The sequence below is a fragment of the Oryza sativa genome, chromosome 5 (genome assembly GCF_034140825.1).
Source record: "Oryza sativa Japonica Group chromosome 5, ASM3414082v1".
NCBI lineage: Eukaryota > Viridiplantae > Streptophyta > Magnoliopsida > Poales > Poaceae > Oryza > Oryza sativa.
In genome coordinates, this window is record NC_089039.1 from 21,620,440 (window position 1) to 21,642,346 (window position 21,907).

The 21,907-nt window shown below is 51.4% G+C and overlaps 2 protein-coding genes across 2 annotated transcripts; one reads left to right on the top strand and one right to left on the bottom strand.

Annotated features, from left to right (window-relative positions):
- Positions 1–4,418: 4,418 nt before the first annotated feature.
- On the bottom strand, positions 4,419–6,213 carry LOC9268630 (pentatricopeptide repeat-containing protein At2g20540). Its single transcript, XM_015782731.3, has one exon. It carries the CDS (start codon positions 6,132–6,134, stop codon positions 4,479–4,481), a length of 1,656 nt encoding a protein of 551 aa, XP_015638217.1. The 5' UTR covers positions 6,135–6,213; the 3' UTR covers positions 4,419–4,478.
- Positions 6,214–11,527: 5,314 nt separating this feature from the next.
- LOC4338918 (U-box domain-containing protein 29) lies at positions 11,528–13,144 on the top strand. The gene has a single exon (XM_015781909.3). The coding sequence runs from the start codon at positions 11,571–11,573 to the stop codon at positions 12,927–12,929; it is 1,359 nt and encodes a 452-aa protein (XP_015637395.1). The 5' UTR covers positions 11,528–11,570; the 3' UTR covers positions 12,930–13,144.
- Positions 13,145–21,907: the final 8,763 nt, after the last annotated feature.

A 21,907-nucleotide genomic window follows, 5' to 3' on the forward strand; every position in this document is an offset into this window, starting at 1 on the left:
ATGTGGCCATGCCATGTAAGATTATCATCTCATGATCACATTGTTTCCAGTAACCACTCGAATACTGACAAACCAGCATCTCGTTCGGCGGCGTTGCGGAACAGCAAAGAGCGCACCAAAAACTACAGCCATGAACGTACCATGCATAACGATACATAAAAATTTATTTCTTCCTTATGCATATCTCGTAGTCGACTAGCATTTTATATTGGTCGATAAAAGCTGGAAAAGGAAGTTGACATGCGCATGCAACTATATGTTCAAGGTTCAACTCGGAGCACAAACATGCATGCATTTCTTCTGGCATGTTCTGTACCGCCCTTACAAAAGTTACAAGTGCATTTCGGAGGTGGACTTTTGTTCATTGAGGGGGGACATCATCTCATTTTATGCATAACATTTCAAACAAGCATTAAAACTTTGATAAGATATATCAATATGTGACATATATATCGCTACACAAATATGAAATTCAAATTCGATATATACAAGTATGAAAAAAATAACAAACATGTCACTACTACGACAAAGATTTTCCTAGACACCATACTAGTTTGTTTCCAGGCGGCCCATAAGTACAACCGCACAGAGAAAAATGAGGAGCGGGCATCAGAGCGTCGCCCGCACAGGAAAATCTATTTTCGTGTGCGCGTCATTTAACAGGTTATTTTCGCGTGCGGGCCTGTTAAGTGACACGTACACAAAAATAGCCCACCACAGGCTGGCATCCTTATCTTCTCCCTCTCCACCTCACGGGCGTGCAGCCACTCCCTCTCCCTCTCATCCTCCCATCCTCCCTCTCACTCTCACTCTCCTCCTCCCCATCCTCCCATCTCCCTCTCCCTCTCCCTCCTCCTTGGCAGCGGCGAGCGCAGACGGCGGCGGCAGACGGCGCGGCGCGCGGCCCCTCCCCTCCCTCCCTTTGCATCCGGCGCCGGTGGAGGGGAGGCATGGGGGCGGTGGCGGCGGCGGACGGCGGGCGTAGGCGGCGGCGGCGGACAGCGCGGCGCGCGGCCCCTCCCCTTGCATCCGTCACAGGCGGAGGGGAGGCATGGTGGCGACGGGCGCAGGCGGCGCGCGGCCCCTCCCTTCCCCCCTCGGCTCCCCTTGCAGATCCAGCAGAGGGCCGGTGAGGCATGGGGGCGGCGGGCGCAGGCGGCGGCGACGACGGGACCCGCGCAGCTCCTCCTCTCCCCTCTCCTCCCCGGCAGCGACGGGAGCGCGCGGGCAGCGGATCCGGCGTCGGTGAAGGTAACGGACGGCGGATCCGTCGCCGGCAACCACGGGGGCGACGGCGGCGCGCCTCGGCTAGGGTGGCGGTGCCGGCGGCGGCGGCTGGATTAGGGTTAGGGTTTGTTTTTTCTTTTTTTTTGTTTCGATTTTTTATTTTCCCGTGCGGGCGGCTTAAGCCCCCGCACGCGAAAATCGATTTTCGCGTGCGGGTGCGTCACTCGCACAAAAAAATCGTGCATTTTCGCAGACGATTTCTTCCAGACGGTCGAATCTTCCGCACGCGAAAATCGATTTCATCCTCACGGAAAAATCCTCGTAGTAGTAGGGTGTGAATAGTTTGTTCCTACTTATATAAGTTAAATTAGACTTGCATATGTTTGTCGAGTAATATATATCATATTATCTATCACATTATTTTTTTTAAAAAAACATCTTAATAGCTATTTAAATAGCATCAAAAAACGTGGAGATATTTAATCCCTTAAAAGATGAAAATATTTTCTCGTATACTCCCTCCGGGCTAATAATACTTGTCGTTTTGGACAAGGGCACGGTCTCCAAAAAAACAACTTTGAACACTATTTTTCATTATAATATGTATAAATTTGTTAGCAAATATATGATCTTATTAAAGTACTTTTTAAGACTAATCTATACATGTAGTCACCATATTTGAAAGATAAATATTTTAAAAATGATTCATAATCAAATATTCTAAAGTTTGACTTCACCCTTGTTCAAAACGACAAGTATTATTAGCCCGGAGGGAGTAGTAATTATCAACAGACCTACTAAAGCCTTTTGGGAGCTTCTGACAGTTGTAAGTTCTCCCAAAATAAAAACTCCTCAAAACATTTTAACTTCCTATCCATATTTTAAGAAACTGTAGTTGCAAAATTTAGAAAATAAATTAGAAACTAGAAATTAGAAAAAAAAATTCAGTTTGTTCAGATTCTAAAAACTGACTACCAATCGATTTTTTTTTTCTTAAGTTCTAACAGAGGCGGAGCAGCTGCCTTTTACGTCAAAGGAAAATTTGCAGATGCTATTTGCTGTTCGCAAACCGAATGAACGAGAGCGATGAGCTATAAGGCCATGCCCAATGCACCACGGTGGCCAGTGGTCTCAAGCATCCACATCGGAGCTGAGCTTCCATGGCAGTGGGTGTTGAGATTATAGGCATATAATGATTTAATCTATTCCATAAATAAATCATGACATTACAGATGAAAACTAGCATGACCGCATTATTAGATCTATACATGTAAACTACACAATATAATATGAACAGATCAAATATACGCAATATATTGAACACGTACCGAGGTGGCGGAAAGACCGGCTGCTCGGTCGAAAATTTTCGCAGGCGTCTACGAAGGCACGCAGCACGCGAGCGAAGAGGAAGATGAACCGTCGCGGACGAACAGGGAGCAGTCGCGCAAAGCGCTTCCCAAAAACCTTATTGCCGCCTTCTCCCGGTGCAGGACGTCGAAGGCAGAGGTTCCGGAGATCTGCTCTCCCGATCGCAGGTGCACGCCGGCGAGCGGGATGGAGTAATCTACGAGCGACGGCGCAGCACAGAGTAGGAGGCAAACCCTAGATTGATTTCACGTGTGTTGCGTGAAGACGGCGGGTCGGTTTATATAGAGAAAGGTCGCTTGATCAGGGCGCCCGCACGATCTCCACTGCGCGTAACCGAACCGGATAAGTCGCGCGTAACTTATCCGGACTCCACACCATTTGCACGCACCGGATTTTTTGGAACGTTTCCAAAACAAAAACGAATCCGGATTTGTAGCGCCCTGCCAAGCGAGCGAGCGAGCACGCGTGTTCCCCCTCTTCTCTCCACCACACATGTTTCAAGTGGCTAGGAGGGCATCCTCCCTTTTAAGGAGGTTCCCCTCTCCTAGAATAAGCAAGGTGGTACTAAACTCCACATGCATGCCATCCCATGAGGTGGGCTTTTGTGATTTTCCAAAGAATTTATCTTCGAGTGGGCTAAGGCCTATTCATTAATTCCAACAGTGGGACCAGGGCTTCGCGACGTCTTGCCATGCTTGCATAGGTCACGGTGGTCTTGTTGCGCCTCAGCTTGGGGACTGCGGCGCCACTGCTCCGAGCCACGCATTGGGCAAGTCCGGAGAGAAAACAGTGGCTTCGATGAGAAAAGACGATCCGGAAGGGGAAAAGAGGGGAAGAAGAAAAGGTGGGTGCACCTGGAAATCGACGCCGTGCACCGTCAAGCGATAATCGCGCTTACCATGGAGGTACGGTAGGGGAAACCGTCGATATGGTTTGGATGAATTTTGACTAAATTCAAAATTCCGGAAAACTTTTTTTTAAAAAATCATGGATGTAGTTCTTGATTTGTACTTGCCAATGGTGAAGAATTTTTTTTTGAAATAGAGTAAGCTAAATTCAAATTTGAGGGCAAAACCGAAAATAGTTTACAAAATGGAAAAAGGAAGACAATATTGGGCCTTAAGTATCCTACATATTCTTTCAATTATTCTCAATTTCTAGTTTTCTACACATATTCAACCGTATTTTTTCCTTATTTATTTTCCATTTACATGATTTCAGCTACACAGCCCGTGATAACCGTGCGAATATCGTGGTAAACCATGCGGTAACCGCGGTGAAACCGCGAAATTGCCAAGTTTTGAATTCGAAATTTTGGATGTGATTTTTGTGCGATTTTAGATAATTATCGTGGTTATCGCGCTACCGCGGGGTGGCGGTAACCTCGGCCCAAACGATAAGGTAAACCCTGCGTCGAGGAGTGCATTCACCAGCCAAAGAAAAGCTATTCAAACCTAACTTTCGGATTAACGGTGTGAGAATGATTTATGACTTTAAAAAAGCCCAATGAAAAAACCACCTGCTTATTTGGACTTAGGAATTTTGCTATAAGTTGGCTCATAAGCTCTAATAAACAGGACCTTAATTAAAGGGATAAAGTTTGATACAACTTGATGATGTTGTGTTGATTAATATAAAACGGAGAGAGAAAACTCTACTTATATATTAGTGGGCCCATATAGAGTGAACAATGCAGGCTGTTGTATCCGGCCTGCACAATATCAGGCCTCCAATTGTAAAGGGCCGTATTTTTACGTTTTCCTCAAAGTGCTAGAGAGTCCGCCCCTTTTGTCAGAGAACTTGAAAGAACCAAACCGCTCATCTGAAAATAACCTGCTTATTTTTCCCCCTCTCATTTCATATATGTGATTGCCAATTTGTCATCAATCGTTTGCCAGATTTGCATAAACCGTACAATCCGAATCAGCGAAATCTATATCCTCCTCGTCGTCTGCAAGGTGAGAGGCCAAGATGTCCAAAACGCCAGCAAGGCCTCCAAGTTCAGAGCTCAGACCCTCTCCGGCGACGAACTCCCTCACCACGTTGCCCACCTCGATCAGGCTGCACCCCGGCGTCTTCCTCATGCTCCTGCTCCGTATCGCCTTCCTCGTGCTCGCCACGTCGCTCCACCGCCTCGCCGCGGCGTACACGTTGGCCAGCATGACGAGGTTGCCCACGTCGTCCGGCTCCAGCTCGACCAGCCTCTCGGCGGCCAGCACGGCCGTGTCGACGTCGCCGTGGCTCCGGCACGCGCTGAGCAACGAGCCCCAGACCTTCGCGTCGGCGGGCACCGGCATGTCGCGCACCAAGTCCAGCGCGCGCCGGATTTGTCCCGACCGGCCGAGGAGGTCGACGACGCAGCCGTAGTGCTCGACGCCGGGCTCGACGCCGTAGACGTCGTTCATCCGGTCGAAGTGGCTCAGCCCTTCGTCGACGAGCCCGGCGTAGGAGCAGGCTGACAAGAGCCCGACGAAGGTGATGACATTAGGCCTCACCTTTCCTTCCTTCTCCATCTCGGTGAACAGCCAGACGGCCTCGTGCGCTCTCCCGTGCGCCGCGAGGCCGCCGATCACCGTGCTCCACGAGATGACGTCCTTGTCGGCCATGCCGTCGAACAGCTGCAGCGCTTGGTCGATGCACCCGCACTTGGCGTACATCTCCATTAGCGCATTGCAGATGTGTGTACTTGTCAGCATGCCGTGCCTTTTGCAGTAGGCGTATATCCATCTGCCTAGCTCCAGAGCTCCCAGCTGGGCACATGCCGGCAACACCGCGACGATGCTCACGTCGTCCGGCTCGAAGCCTTCCGTTTGCATCGACCTGAACGCGTCGACGGCGCCCGGGTAGTCCCCGACCGTCGTGTACCCAGAAACCATCGCCGTCCATGTAACAATTGTCTTGTCAGGCATGGAGTTGAACAATGCTGTTGCTTTCCTCATCTGGCCCAGCCGCGCGTGTGCCGATATAAGCATGTTCCAGGAAACCACGTCCCTTTCCCGCATTTCATCGAACACCTTGTGCGCGAGCGCCAGGTCGCCGGCTCGCGTGTACATCTCGATCAGGGAGTTCTGAACGATGGCACTGGAGTCGCACCCGGATCTCACCACGTGCGTGTGCACCTGCTTTCCCAGCTCAAGCGCCGCCGTTCCGCCACAGGCCTTGAGCAGGAACGGGTACGTGAACCGGTCGCCGCCGGCGTGACCATCCGGAGGGGACGTGGGGCACCTGAGCATGCGGATGTAGACCGCGACGGCGTCGCGGTGCTGGTGGTTCTGGGCGTACGCCTTGATCATGGCGTTGTGGAGGTGGAGGTTTGGGTCGCGCACCTGGGCGAACACCCGCGCGGCGTGGGTGACGCGGCGGTGGGCGTTGCAGAGATGGACGATCTGGGTGGCGAGGTAGCTGCTTTGCGAGATGCGGAGCCGCACGACGTGCCCGTGGACGCGGAGGAGGTCCCGGAACGTCACGCAGGCGCGGAGCCTCGCCATGACCGCGTCCTCCAGCTGCCAAGGCGCGCTGGAAGACGGCGGCGGCGGCATGGTGTTAGCAGACAAGGTGTTCGATGAATTGGCTGTGTGGTACGTTCGGCAAGCGGTTGGTGTGCTTCCGCGGGAGGTCAGAGACTTGACCGTCTTAACATCAAACTGAAATAATGACGGGTTTAGCTTGACTGCTTAAACAGAGGGATTAATCTAGGGTGTATAATCCTAGGGATACTTTTCTCTCTTTTTTAGAACTTTCCTAGGGTAATTTGGGCCTTGTTTGGAAGACAAACTGTTGTCTATATAGTCCACTCATTAGCAGCCATTTCTGACAAACGTGTGTAGGAACTGATGTTGACTTAAATTGTAAGTAGCGTTGAACTATTATTGGATAGAGATGGTGAGTGTGAAAACTAGCACACATGGGTGGAAATACGAGCGATTGTGCGCTTCTTAAAATCTAAAAAGAAATTGTCTCTTTTCGAAAAAGAAAATCTAAAAGAAGTTGGGGCTATCTATTTATCAAGGGACTGTTTTTTTTCCTTATATATATCAAGCATTTTTCTTTTACACTCAGACCAAATCAATAACTCACACTCATTCACACTTACGTGCTCCCTCTATTTCATATCATAAGTCATTTTGATTTTTATTTTAGTTAAACTTTTTTAAGTTTGATAAAGTTTATATAAAAATATAGTAATATTTTCAACACAACACAAATATATTACCAAAATATTTTTAATTATAGATTTAATAAAATTAATTTAGTATTTTAGATGTTGCTAAATTTCCTATAAATTTGATCAAACTTAATAAAATTTGACTAAGAAAAAAAATCAAAACGACTTATAATATAAAAGAGGAGAGTATATATTTTTTCGTGTGGTGAATCAAACAGTGTTTTAAACTAAAAAAAAGCTTTGGTGTAAAATCTTATAAGTATGAAAGTAGAAATTATGACTTATATAAGCATAATAATGCATCTAGTTTAGTCGATAAAATATATAACAAATCAAAGTGAAAGTTGCACTTCATTTGCAATTTTAGGTGACCAATTGATAAAAGAAAAAATAGGCGATTGATAAATAGCAAGCACAAGAAAGTTAGTACTCCCTCGAGTTTAAATGCACTTTATTCAGTTAAACTTTTGAAACTTTGAAAATCTAACAATTCAAAAATAATTGTTTGAAAACATAAAAATCGTATGTGTAGAACTAAATGCCCATTGAGGTCTGCAGGCTTTCACCATTGTGATACCCAAACTAGGTTGGGTTCGCGTAAGCCTTGAGCTATTTCTTGTCCACCCTAGAAATCTCGATCCATATGTTGATAGTCGTCATGGATAGGTGAAGCTCAATGCCACCTAGCAATAGAAAATGAAAATGAAAAATGCTCACTTCCAAGGTGTATTTCAATTTATTTAACCAATAATTAGTTACTTACTTCGTCCCAAAATATAAGAGATTTTGAGTGTCCGTGAGTAGGATGGTGGGAGTAATTTACAAGCATATACAGTACATTAAGTTTATAGCAATAGATTGATATTTCCTATGTTTCACAATGTAAGTCATTCTAGCATTCCCCATATTCATATTGATGTTAATGAATATATATATATATATATATATATATATATATATATATATATATATATATATATATATATATATATATATATATATATATATATATATATGTCTAGATTCATTAACATTAATATGAATGTAAAAAATGCTAGAATGACTTATATTGTGAAACAGAGAGAGTACTTGACATAGGGGACGGAGCAACGTTACAATTGTGGGGTTAGCTAAGCCCACAAGTTTTTGCAAAATGCATATCTATCGGGCATGTGAAAAATACATAAAACAATGAAAAATCATATGGATTGATCTCACATACTTACGTATTTATGCCATTTTTAGCTTCACAGGATTAAGAACCTGGGCTGACTGTACTTTCGCACGATGCGGAAAATATTTTGTAAATTAATGACCAAAGTTTGATTTCAAATATTCCTGAAATTAAAATACGGCTTATGAAATGAATTAACAGAAAGAATAATAGTTTGTCCGTGCAATACGCATCACACGAGAATGCAACTATATATTCACATCTTGCCTCTATAGGAAGAACAAGGGAAAGCTACTTAAGAAAAAGAATATGAACAACAAAAGGAGTCCCGTTTCAAGACAAGCAAGCGTAGCATATCTCGTTTTCTTCCATATTCTTGACTCCCCCTTTACTCTCGTGACGCCAACTTTCCCCAAAAGGCGGAGGATTCTTCCCCCATCCAGATCCAATTTAGCACCCTAAACAAGGTATCCCGAAGCCATAATATCACCGGAATGTTGCTCCCAAGCCTAGCTAGGTCAATTATCCTCGCGTCGCCGAAGGATCGAGAAGCTGTGATCATGATCGTGATGACCTCCGTTGAAACGCGATGAGGTCGATCGCCATGCCGCTGCCGGCGAGAGAGGACACGGTGAGTGCGTCTCGCCTTCGTTGCGCCCTCGCTTTTAATTTTGTCGCGCCGACCAATCATGCCGGCTTTGCCGGATTCCACATCGTCGTGAAAGCTTTCGGGAAAAGAAGTGGCCACATTTCCAGCGTTCTTGTGGCTCGCGGCAAAGCGGGGTGGGGCACAGAGGGGCACCCGGATTATTCCAGGTTCCAGCGGCTGATGTGCACGTACGCACGCACGCACGCACGCACGCCGGCTTAATTCCAAGCTTAAAGACGGATCAGAACTGAAAACTCAGTTCCCAGCTCGAGAAAAAAGTGTGCTTAGCTTTTGCATGCATGCATCTTCAAGTGGCAAAGTACGTGTTAGGGAGGGTGGAAATTCAGGCTTATGATGTTGTGTTTTCCGTTTGCAGGTAGCAGTGTTTCTTCCAGTCTCTTGTACTGTGTCCGTGGTTCCATCCCGGTATCTCTATGCCTCCCTTTATCCCTTTTCAAAAAGATTTTTTTTCCAAAGTAGATTCTTATCTTTCATAAAGTTTGACCAACCTTTTCAAGCCTGCTCAAAAGATTTTCAGCCCAAAAATTATTGAGATTCTTTAGTGGCATTAGTTGCTCGCCCTAAATCAAGGACAAAATTTGTTAGTTTATAAGTTATAACAACTCCATTTAGCAGTAACCTTTCACTTACATTTGGCAGATTTTGCTAGTTAAACTAATCAAGACAGCCATTTGCTCGCTCACACCGTCAATATAATCGTCACCATAGGATAAAAGTTATTCACGATATTTCCCATTTAGCGAAAAAAGGAAGATTCTTTTACTGTTTTTCCCATTATTTTCATCGACTTCTTTTCAAAATTTAAAATATATTTTGTTCCACAAAAAAATAATTTATGTTTTAATTCATATTTGTTGCTTGAAATGGAGTATTTAAATTTGCTGGAGGAAATGATTGGTATCTAGAAACCAACTGATAAACCATTTTTCAATAAAAAATAAAATATTTTTACATAAATAAGAAATGTTCTTTTCCATAGAACAACCACATAAAATTCATCCAAAACAAACTCGATCTTGGATTGAAAACTAAAACTCAAATGCATTGCCAGTGCACTATTTTATTTTTTTAGAGAGGAAAAAAGTTTCATTTTACTCCCCAAACTATTTCGCCAAATCACATGACCCTCTAAACTATTTTTTAACTTATTTTTACACCCATAAACTATGGAAAACAATCCATCTTATCCTTAATTGTATTTCTATTTTTTGTTTCTTGCTATACAAGTCGTATTTTGCACAAAAAATTTGGAATGATTGATAAATGCATTATATATAGCTCACCTTTCAACATTTTTAGTAAATTTTTTATCTATCTTTGTTGGAAACACCTAAGATTGATTTAAACATCAAGATTTAAAATTTGAAGCAAATATTATTAAAAAAATCTGAAAATATTTTTATACCTTTGATAATGATTCATCTATCGCTCTACAAAGTTTTAGATTAAAATATAATTTGTATAAAGAAAATCAAAGAACATAAATTCTATGAAGTATTACTAATAGTTTAGGGTGTAAAATGAGCCAATAAATAGTTTAGGGGGTTAAATGATCCAATAAAATAGTGCAGAGGAGTACAATGAACTTTCTTTATAAAGTAGTAATTCGACACACACAAATAGTACATCACCCTTACATATGCCATAGATGTCCTTTACGTATGCTTGAAACGATGTTGGAGGTATCAAACACCTTGCGACCGTAGACACACACATGCCCATTTATGGCACACTTGTGTATGTATTGCTAAAATTGGTGGATACTAGTGCCAAATATAGGTTTAAATCTTGATAAGCTACGTGCGCAAATGCACCACTTACCACATGTCAATAATAATAATTATTATTAGATACTTTGAATTTCATATATTCCATGCCATTTTAAGTATGGAATTGAAAGCATAAACCTCTCGGATAAGAATCTATCTATATATCTATCTATAAAGATAGCTCTGTAAGACACCCCAACATTTGATCTCGAGACTAAAAATTGCCACATTAATCAAAGAAAAAAAAATAAAGATGGAAATTACGAGTTGTATAACAAATTCAAAATGTACTTTTGAAATACACTGTATAATTTACAACTTTATACATTAAAAGGTAAGAGTAGTTGTATATAAAACCTAATTCTACTTTCAAAATATTATATAGAAATTACAAATGTTTACATTAAAAAAGGGTAAGAGTTGTATAAAAATCTAATTGTATTTTCAGTACCATAATTTAGAAACAGAAGACAAGATATTTTTTACCTCGATATAAAATTGTGGGAAAATTCACTGGTTAGAATGGCTAAACTGTAAGATGGAGATTTTTGTTCACGGGTTATCTGAAAAACACACAAACAAATTGTGCTCAAGTCTGCAAATGTTTCTTCTGCTCCAAATAATTTCAAGTTCCTACTCAATTATTTGATCCTGACGGGACCTTACTTTTTGGACACTTGATTTTATTTCAACTGAACATAATTTTTACACCAGTAGCTCTTATATTCTGTACAAACACATCCTACCACAATTTTGGACACTTTGATTTAATTTCAACTGAACATGATTTTTACACCAAAGCATACAAATTTAATTCCATGGCAGGAGCAAAGTTTGGTATAGAACCAAACGAGCCGGTACTGTTCCTGATGAAAATTTTGACTGCACGCACGTTGGAAGAAGATGGCAAGGAGCATGGGGCCCACGCGGCCACGCAGAAAAATCTGGATTATATTGGCATCTTTTCTCTCGTCTCGTCCCCATCCATTCCATCCTCCCCTCGCTTGTTTGTTCCCATGGCAGTGGGGCCCACCCACCCCCATCGTTGTCCAAAGAAAACGTCAACACCACCATCCCCACCCACTTGACTTTGACCGTTGACTCGCTGACATCACATCCACCATTCTTAAGGCCCCCACTCCCACTTCGCCCCCAGCCCAACGACTGACTCATCATCATCCCCACGGGGCAATCGCCATGGACGCGGCGGTCGCCGGGCAGCACGCGAGGCGGCGGATCCGGCCGCCGGAGCCGCTGGTGATGGCCGGGTCGCCGTCGACGCCCGCCGCCTTCCGGTGCCCGATCTCGCTGGAGGTGATGCGGTCGCCGGTGAGCCTGCCCACCGGCGCCACGTACGACCGGGCGTCCATACAGCGGTGGCTCGATACCGGCCACCGCACCTGCCCGGCCACGCGGCTCCCGCTGGCGTCCACCGACCTCGTCCCCAACCTGCTCCTGCGCCGGCTCATACACCTGCACGCCGCCACGCTGCCGCCCTCGCCCTCCCCGGAGGTGGTGCTCTCGCAGCTCGCGGCGGCGGGCGGGGAGCCCGCCGCGGCGGAGAAGGCCGTGCGCTCGCTCGCCGCCAAGATCGCCCCGGAGAAAGGGAAGCGGGCATCCGTCGCGTCCGCCGTCGCCGCTGACCTTGACTCCGCCGTGCCGGCCCTCCTCTCCTTCGCCAAGGGCGGGGCGGGCGCCGACGCGCGCGTCGACGCGGTGAGGATCCTGGCCACGGTGGCTCCCGAGCTGGTCCCTTACTTGACCGGAGACGGGACGGAGAAGCGCGGGAGGGTCAGGATGGCCGTCGAGGCCTTGGCCGCCGTCTTGTCCGCGGACGGGGTAGGCGAAGACACCAAGGAAGGCCTCATCGCCGCCCTCGTAGCCGGCGATCTGGGCCACATCGTGAACACGCTCATCGCCGCGGGTGCTAATGGCGTCATGGTTCTCGAGACGATCCTGACATCGCCCGTTCCGGACGCCGACGCCAAGACGGCCATCGCCGACAGGTCAGAGCTGTTCCCGGATCTGGTACGGATCCTCAAGGACGCCGCATCGCCGGCGGCAATCCGCTGCATGGCGGCGGCCGTGCAGGTGCGAGGCCGGCCCGCTCGCTCGTCGATGGTCCGGGCAGGCGCCATCCCGGCGCTCGCGCTGGCCGTCGCGGCGGCGCCCACGGCCGTGGCGGAGTCCGCCCTGGGGCTACTGGTAGAGGCCGCCCGCTGCACCGATGGCAAAGCGGCCATCGGCGCCGACGCGGCGGAGGTAGCGGCGGCCGTGATGGGGCGGATGATCCGGGTCGGGCCGGCGGGGCGCGAGTTCGCCGTGGCAGTGCTTTGGCTGTCCTGCTGCGCCGGGGGAGGCGACCGGAGGATGAGGGAGGCAGTGGCGTCCGCGCCGGAGGCCGTGGGGAAGCTGCTCGTGGTGATGCAAGGGGATTGCTCGCCGTCGACGTCGCGGATGGCCGGCGAGCTGCTCCGGGCGGTGAGGATGGAGCAGGAAAGGAAGGGCCTCGCCGCCGCCTACGACAGCCGCACCATCCATGTCATGCCTTACTGAAACCAAAACCACACCTCTGTACTCTACTCGTGTAATTTTCTTACTAAGCTAACCCCTGGCCATAATGCCGTGAAAAAAATCACTACTCGGGGTTTGCTATGAATTTAGCGCAATTTAGGGCATCATCTGCTTGCAGAAATATATATATGCTGCTTCCGTTCGAGCAAAGAAAAAATTCTCTAAGAGATTCCAATAACAACAAGTGTTTCATGGCACATACAGTGAAGCCGACGACTAAAGACGTTTTTTTGTTCGAACCTGTGACTATAATTCGCATGTTTTTTTTGTCGCCTACTGACGCGGCGCTGTGGATCATGCAATTTTGCGTGCTTCGAGGAGTATAAATTGATAGTAATTGCCATTAGAAGCGGAAGGTGGTGCAAGTCAACTGAAAATATATTATTGACAGTAACCCGCCGTGAGAAGCAGTTTATCAGAAAATGGTGCATGTTTCTGTTGAGATCAAAATCGGGTTTGAATTTGATCGGGAGTGCACCAGGCGCAACGTCCGCAATCCGATCCGATTCGTGTGCTTCCGTTCCGAATCGTCAGCTCCAGATTCCAATCCAACCCCGACACGACTCGAAGTCTCTCCTTCCTTGATCGTATCAAAAGGAGCCGCGTCTTTATAAGGGTAATAATTAATTAAGCAACAAACCTAAAGGCGTAGATTCGATACGTATGCGTGATTGACTTGCTCGTTTCGTAGCCGCATTGTTTGTTCGCTTGGCCCGCCGGCGCAGCAAGATGGCGCCGCCCCGGCTGCTCTTCGATCTCAACGAGCCGCCACCGGAGGAGGACATCGAAGACGATGTGGCGATGGCTTGCGAGGACTCGCAGCCGCATCTGGATGCCGACGACGGCGGCGAGGGCGATGGTTCCACGGCGTGTGATCTGCCGTCGCCGCCGCCGCCGCCGCTGCCTCCAAAGGATGACAGCACGGGCGGTGAGTCGTCGGAGATCAGTGAGCCGCTCTTGCCGGTGTTAGACCTGGACGCCCCTCTGTCCCCTCTCGACGATGACGACGACGATGAGGTGGAAGATGACGATCACGATCTGCCTCGGCCGCCTGATGATCCCGACGGCGCGCGATCCCCCGGGCCATCTCACTCCGAGAGGATGGCAAAAACCGATCGTTCTACTACGGCCTCCCACGCCGAGGCGGCCTCTACGGTGACAACGCCGTGCAGCCACGCCGCCGACGACGGCGGCCACGGCGTTACAACATCGCCGAGGACGACGACGACGTCCTTGCCGGACAGCCGCGGCATGAAGACGCTCTCCCCGGCCTTTTCAGCGCGGTCGTCGTCGGAGACTGGGGCGGCGGCACGGGTTCACGGCTCTCACATGCCACGACGGGACAAGCCGCCGGCGCCATCCGTGCCACGCGACGACGACTACGGCGGGAGCCGCCTCGCCGGGTCCCCTTCCACGAGCCACCACGAACGGAGCATGAGAAGCCATCATCCCTACGCAATGCGTAGCGGAGGAACTCCTCGCAACAACAACAACAACAACCGGCGGAGGCCGCGGCGGCCAATGCGTCAGGGGTACAAGTACAACGGCCACGATCAACGGGGTCAGCAGCAGGTAAACAACTACTCCCATGGTCAAAGGCAGGTGTACGGCAACGGCCAGGATCAACGGCAGCAGCTGAACAACAACGGCCGTGATCAAAGGCATCAGGTGTACAGCAGCAACTGCCACGATCAGAGGCAACCGGTGTACAACAACGACCAGGATCAGAGGCAGCAGGTGTACAACAACGGCCAGGATCAACGGCGGCAGGGGCACCACGGCTACAGGAAGCCGGAGAGCTATCAAGGTGGTCAGGGGCAGCTGCAGTATGGCTACTCGGCGCCGAATCGGCAACGGCAGCAGCAGCAGCAGCAGGGCTACTCTTCCGGTAGGCCGTCAGCCGGAGGACAGTACGCCGGCGAGGACTCCTACGGTAGCCGGCAGATTCCGGCGAATCAGCAACACCAACACTTCCGTGGACAGCAGCGGCACGTTGTCAAGCCGTACTACGCACGTGGCTTCGACGCTTCAGACGACAGGGCCACCAACGCCGGGAAGCAAGCCAAGTACGACCACCCGGAGCAGCAGCAGCGGGCCTACCAGCAACATCGGCGTAACACGCAGAGCACGGCAGGAGGAGGAGGGCCTGCTCGCCGCCGGCAATATTATGGGGACCTGTATAAATGAGCCCAGTCCCGGCCCAATTCGTTCGAAAAGACAGAAACTGAAAAAACAGAAACCAGCCTTCACGGCAGCTTTATTGCCGGAGTTTATGTTGGGGGCCCTGTTTAGTAATGAATCGCCTTCTGATAGTTTGAAAGATTTTGTGTTAACAACGGTGGCATGAAGCCCCCCTGTGTCTCCAGCTCGGTCCACTTATCTGATCGATCCAGGCCACCTCAGTCGGCCGCCTGATGAGCATGTATCCTCTCAGTGCATTCACAGTGCTCCGACGTGTTGTTCGGCCAACCCTCGATACGTCTGAGGTTCGCGGCCAGCTAGGCGTCGCGCGTGACCAAACGAAATCCGTGGAGTCTGCTTTGGACACACGTTCTTCTGCAACTCTCTGACAACTTCAGGACGAGCGGCGTGTGGGAGAACGACGCAGCCGTGTTGTGGAGGTCGTGGCCTCGCCCCTCCCACCACGACCCCCTTTGCAGGGAGCTCGAGCAGGAGCCCAGGAGTGGCGGCGGAGCCATGGAGGTAAGCAGGAGACGGCAGGCGTACCAGGAAGACTGGCGAACGACGGTGACGACGATCCCAACCTCACCTATCCGGATCTGCACCCCCTTTTGGAGCTTGTCGGCCAAGTCCCACCTCGATCCGTGTCGCTGGAGCTCGTCGGCCGCCTCGAACCGTGTCACCGGGAGGTCACCGACCGCCTCAATTTCACCCATCCCGATCTTTGCCTCCTCTGGATCTTGTTGGCTCTGTCCTGCCTGCAAAACGTCGGGAGGAGGAGAGGAAGCAGCGCCAGATTGATTGATTTGCGTCGTCGAGAGGAGGAGAGGAAGCACAGCCGGATCGATTGATTTGCGTCGCCGGGAGGAGAGGAAGCAGCAACGCTGATCTGAAGCGCACCGGTGAGGAGGTTGGAGACGGAGCGGCGGCACGGGAGAAAGAGATTTTGTGCAGATGTGGGGAAAACTATTTTTCATGGTGGGCCCAGTGTAGGAAAAAAATTGGTCATGGCCCACCCAAAGCTACGCATGCACTGTGGAGATGGGAGCTTCATCCCTTCTTTTTTTTTTCTATATGGAGACTGGGCTTCTTGGTTTGATGGGGTGCACTGCTAAGGCCAGTAGCAATGCAAGCTACCCACTTGAGGAACCTAAAATGCCACATAGGCTAAAAAGCATCGTGCCCAAAATTTGGTTCCCCACGGTGCAAATGGCCTCATGGGTGACTTGATTTTTCGTTTCAGCCATTTCAGCTCTCATATTTTTTTCCAATTTACAAACAAGTATAAATTTTATAGTTAACACCTTACAGTGAAGAAAATAATGCAAAATCTCAACCCTACCCTGCTACCCATGCACCCACACAACCGCACAACCCCTTTGCACTTTCCCCACCCACCCAACCTCGGCGAGCTCCACTGGCGACGCCGCCGCCTTCGGCCTCTCCCCACATCGGCGATGAACTCCACCACCGCCGGCCTCTCCCCTTTCCCCCCACCTTGACGACGAACACCGAAGCAGCCCGGATGTCGAGGAGACCGAGGCGGCAGCGTGGATCCGAAGCGGCGGCAGTCGAGGAGGCCGACGCAACGGCCTGGATCCGGAGCGGCGTGGACCCGGAGTGGCGGTGGCGGCCGAGGAGGCCAGGCGGCGGCGGTCGAGGAGGCCAGGCGGCAGCGATCGAGGAGGCCAAGGCGGCGGCGGATCGACCGAATCGACGACGGCAACACGGATCTGGAGGGCGTCGACGACGACGACTCGACCACGGTGGCGACACCGGCTCTCCTCTCCTCCCACGCCTGGCGTGCTCGTCCTCCTCGCTTCTAGACCGCGACCAACAACATCTCCTCGCCACCGCCGTCGCACTTCTCTTCCTCCTGTCCTCTGGCTTCTCCCCTTCCTCTCCGGAGGCCGGACTCGGTAGCGCGGCTAGCGAGCTCCAAGCCCGTGCGAATCGCGTGGATGGTGACGACCAACAGAAACCGGATTGGGGAAGATTGGGGAGGGGACCGCCAGAGCGCAGGCTCACAGCTGCTCTTTTGGGCGTGAGGAAACCGGATCCTAGCTAGGATGTGCAAAACCTTGCAAAGACACGGGACCCACCGCTTTTTCTCCTCCACGTCAGAATTTGGTCGAGCTGGAAAATGAGGTAACGCTCCAACTCACCGCACTATGAAGGGCCTAATGCCCTCAGAGCTGAGCGCCTGAGCTACTGATGGTGCTGTGTGAGATTCTCGGCTTGGCGATCTGTGGGTCTGGTTTTTTGGGTGCACGACGACGTACGCGTCGCTGTCACGAACCGTGTGCCTTTGATACCGCCGATTGAGCGAGCTGCCGCGGCCGCGGCCGCGGCCTCACCAGCGGTAGTACTGTACTCCGCGCGCGCGCGGGCAAGCGCCACCAACCGTGGCCCCGGCCGCACCGGCGCCACACCACCAACCGCACGTATCATGGCAGCGCGAGCACATGGGCAATAGTCCACCGGGTGACCTCGTCTCGTGTTGCATTATTCGCCTATGATCAGATGATTCTCAGATCGGATCATCGCGCGGTCGTCGGCAGTTCAACGGATGGTCCTCATAGCTGATCCCGGAAACTAGTAGCTATTGCCAGAAGCAGCTAGCAGCAGGTACGTACGGACGCTCCTGGGTCCTCGTACTGCCAGCTTCTCGATGATGCATGCTAGCTAGTTGCGCGAGATCGTCAACGTTGCTACTTGCTAGCTGCGTCGATGTCACGCCCCGAACTCGTACCGACCGGAACTAGCCCGTGACGCTCCAAATTAACCTGTTAATCGATACCAGTCCCAGGAAACAGTGCTGGTATCACAGGGAGACAGAATATCACAGCAACAGAGGTCTCTTTATTATAGAGTAGAAGTACAGTCATGTTGGGCTGCGGACAGATCCCGAGCTCACAACTGCATTACAAAAGGAAAGCGGAAGCCAGGACTTGGACCAATCATCACAGGCGCGACTTGGGAACTAGGCCAAAACCCTAAAACTCATCATAGCCGGCTTGCTCCTGGAAAAACTCCTCATCAGCAGGATCCGCTTCATCTTCTTCAGCAACTGGGGGGGATTATTTATATAGAGCAAGGGTGAGTACGGGAGTACTCAGCAAGCCATGGGAAATTAAGTGTTTAATGCAGGCTTCAAGGGAAGGCTGTTGTTTTTGCAATTGATTTTATTTGAACTCTTTTCTGAAAACAACTAAGTGAGTGCTTCTCAAACGACACGGATGAGACAGTGCGTCTCGTCCGGTCGGAGTATGTGCAATGTATCAGTCTTTTGAATTGAAACAAGATTGACACCCGGCCAACAGCTTTTCAAACGGCCACCCGGGCCAACAACTTTCAAACGGCCACCCGGGCCTAGCTGATCCCATCAGCTGCAGATTTTTCAAACATCGAACCCCTTTTTCCATAACAGCAATTTCACAAACAGTAGTCAAACAAAACTACGCTAGGAATCACCTCACATCCGCCCATGACCGTGGGCACGGCTGTTCGAACAGTTTGTTAACCTCTGCAGAGGGGGTACACTTTACCCACACGACATTACTAACCCGGGTCACCCAGCCCGTGGGGATCAGCTACGTCGGGAGACCTCCAAGCTTTCATGACAAGGCATTTCCAAAGCCGACACAGGTTTACCATATGCCGACGAGAGGGGTCCCAGACCAACAACAGGTTAGGTCCCATACCATACTGTGCCAGGAAGCCCAGGGGTCCTCCCCGACACCACCCCGGCGAATCCACATGTCTCTCGGCATCAAGGCTCCCCTGATAAGCTAGTTATTCAGCCAGGGGTGTCCCATTCCACCCATGTGGTCGTACTTGTCTTATGTTTGGATGAAATTCCAAGGAAATCGGTCCTTAAGTGCGAGAGCGGGAAACCGTACACCCGGTACGTTCCCCGGTCCGCGGTTTTGAAAATTCATTTAGTTCGCAAGCACCGACCCAGGTGTCGGGTTTTCCAAGTCTTTTGTAAAACTCCAGTTTTACCCAAGTTGTTACTCAGATTTTAAGTTTGAAGGTGACCGTCGATTCTCGCACAGAGTGCACGAATATCGAGGCGCAACTGGGTGGTTACAAGGGGACATGGTATAGCAATTAACAATGGAAGGATCAAATGCAACAAGTCGGGTAGGTCCGCCAATCTGCCTTGCAGACGGGACAAAAGATTAAGTGCGATCCTATCAATGCATAATATTTTGCAAGCAATATAATTAAATTTCAAATATAGGCTCAAGATGTTCAAAGGTGGCTTGCCTTGCTCGAGATCTGGAGCTTGATCCTCGAAATCCTCGCACTGCGGGTCTTCGGGCTCCGGAACTACACGCGAAACGGGACAACTCAACAAACGGCGAAAATAAAGCCCTATTAATGACCTCTAAGCGTGCCATTAGATAGATCCCGAGATTTGAGGAATTTTGGAAGTTGAACGGAGTCAAACGGATTTACGGTTGGGAAGATATTGAATTTCTAAGATTATTGGATTTTTGGTCTAAAGGAAAAGGATTTAATTAAATCCTTTTTGAAAAAGAAAAGAAAAGAAAGAAAAGAGGGATGGAAATTAGACTTTTCCTCGGGCGGCTAGGGCGCGGCCGAAGGAAATTGGAGCGGTCCGGCCGAGCTAAATGGGCCGGCCGGCCCAAGCGCGCGCGCGGGAAGGGAGGAGAGAGAGAGCCGGTGGACCGGGCTCACCACGCGCGGTCCCGGGTGGGACCAGCTTGTCAGCGGCTCGGCTCACCGTGCGGAGGGAGTACGCGGCTCATGCGCGCGGGCGGGGGAGGGACGCGGTGTACGCGCGCGGCTCGCGGTGGACGCGGATGCGGCGGGCCCACGCGCAGCCTCACGGCTCGCGGTGGAACGCGCGCACGGGGAGGGACTGACCGGGGTCGGCTCGACCCGGTCTAGGCTGAGCTGGCGCCGACGTGGCGCCTACGTGGCGGCCACGTGGGCTGGCGGGAGGTAGACGACGACCCGGCCGCGAATGGACGGCGGGCGGCGGCGGCGAGCGGCGGAGCGAACCACGGCGATACGGGCAAAAGCGAGCACACCGGGCGGTTGTTCGTGATGAGGGGAGACGAGCCAACGGCTCGGATTCGCCGGAGGGAGCTTGACGGCGGCGAATCGCGGCGGCGACAACCGGCGGGGAGGAAAGAGGGAAACGGCGACGAGGCCACGAGGGGTCGATTTCCGGCGGTGAGAGCATCTACGCGGCTTCGGGAACTCGACGCTAGCGTCGGATTGGACGGAGCTACGCCGAGCGAGGCTGGCGACGTGCGGGTGCTACGGAGCTCGAGCGGCGATAGCGGCGAGCACACGGCGAGCGACGGCAACGGTCGGGGCGGCGCCGGCTAACTACGGGGAGGCTACTCGAGCTACTACCGAAATCTAAGGGGGGAAGATGGAGCGAGGAGGAAGAACGGAGGGAGGCACCACCGTGATGAGGAGGGGCGCTGTGACGAGAGGCCGACGGCGCGGGAGTAATCTCTCCGGCCTCGGGCCGGGGAAGAGGAAGAAGAGGGCGCGGCCGAAGTCCCCTTCCGCGTCCTCGAACGCACCGGCTCTCCCGGCGCTCGGCGAAGGACGGTGGAGGCGAGACAGAGCACGGGGGCGGCGGCAATGGCGCGGAGACGAATGGAAGAGGAAGGGAAAAGGGGAGGCTGGGGTTTAAATGGGCGGCAATGTCGGTTTGGGAACCGACTTGCGCGGTCAAGGGCGCGAGCTGGCGCTCGGCGGTCGCGGCCAAGGCGGCGACAGGGAGGATGACGCCGGCGAGGAGAAAAAGGGGAAAAGGAGGGGGAGAAAGGGGGCTTGCCCTTTGCCGATTTGGGAAAAAGGAGGAGGGAGCGGAGGCGCGCCGCAGAGGGAGGAGGGGCTCTCTGCCTCCGTCCCTTGGAGGCTAGCGCGGGAGTGGCGGGGTCGAGGCGATGACGACGGCGATGACGGCGGGGCGGTTTGGAGCGGCGCGACGACACGGGCGACAGGCGCGGGCTGGCGCGGTAGAGGGTGACGGCGGCGGCGACCGGGCGGTCGGCCACTCGGCACGCGTGCGCGGGAAACAACGGGAGGCGCGGTGGTTTGAGCGGCGCGGCTCGGGCGCGCGCGCTGGCTAGCGGGACCGGGCGGCTGCGCGGCTGCAGGCGGCAGGGTAGCGGGACCGGGCGGCATCCACGCGGGTGCGCGCGTGAACGAGCGCGGGGAGCGACAGCGAGGGATGGGGAGACGGAGAGCGAGGGAGAGGAGGGGGCGCTCGGCGCGGCGGCACACGCGCACACGCGCGCAGCGCGGGGCGAGGTGGAGGGAGAGAGGGAGAGAGAGAGAGAGCCGGGAGGGAGGGGGCCGGGGGAGAGGGGGAGATGGGCCGAGAGGGATTCGGCCCATCGAACCAGGGGGAGGCAAACTAGACTTTTGCGGAGGAATTTGATTTGGAAGGACTCGGATTCGGAATTGAACTCGACGATAGATCGGGGATTGAGATCTTGAGATGGCACGGACGCTAGACAACAAGCAAAGAAACAGATTTCGCAATTAGCGTTTTTAAGAGATAATTTCCCCCCTAGGCGCCACGACGGAACGGGCGCTACAGACCAACCCCCCTAACAAGAATCTCGACCCCGAGATTCAGCACCTAAGGGAGCAGCTCCGGAAACTCGGCGCGGAGGAGATCTTCTCGCTCCTAGGTTGCCTCGTCTTCAGAATGATTGCTCCATTGGACTTTGTAGAACTTGATGGTCTTCCTTCGAGTCTGATGTTCTGCCTCTTCAAGA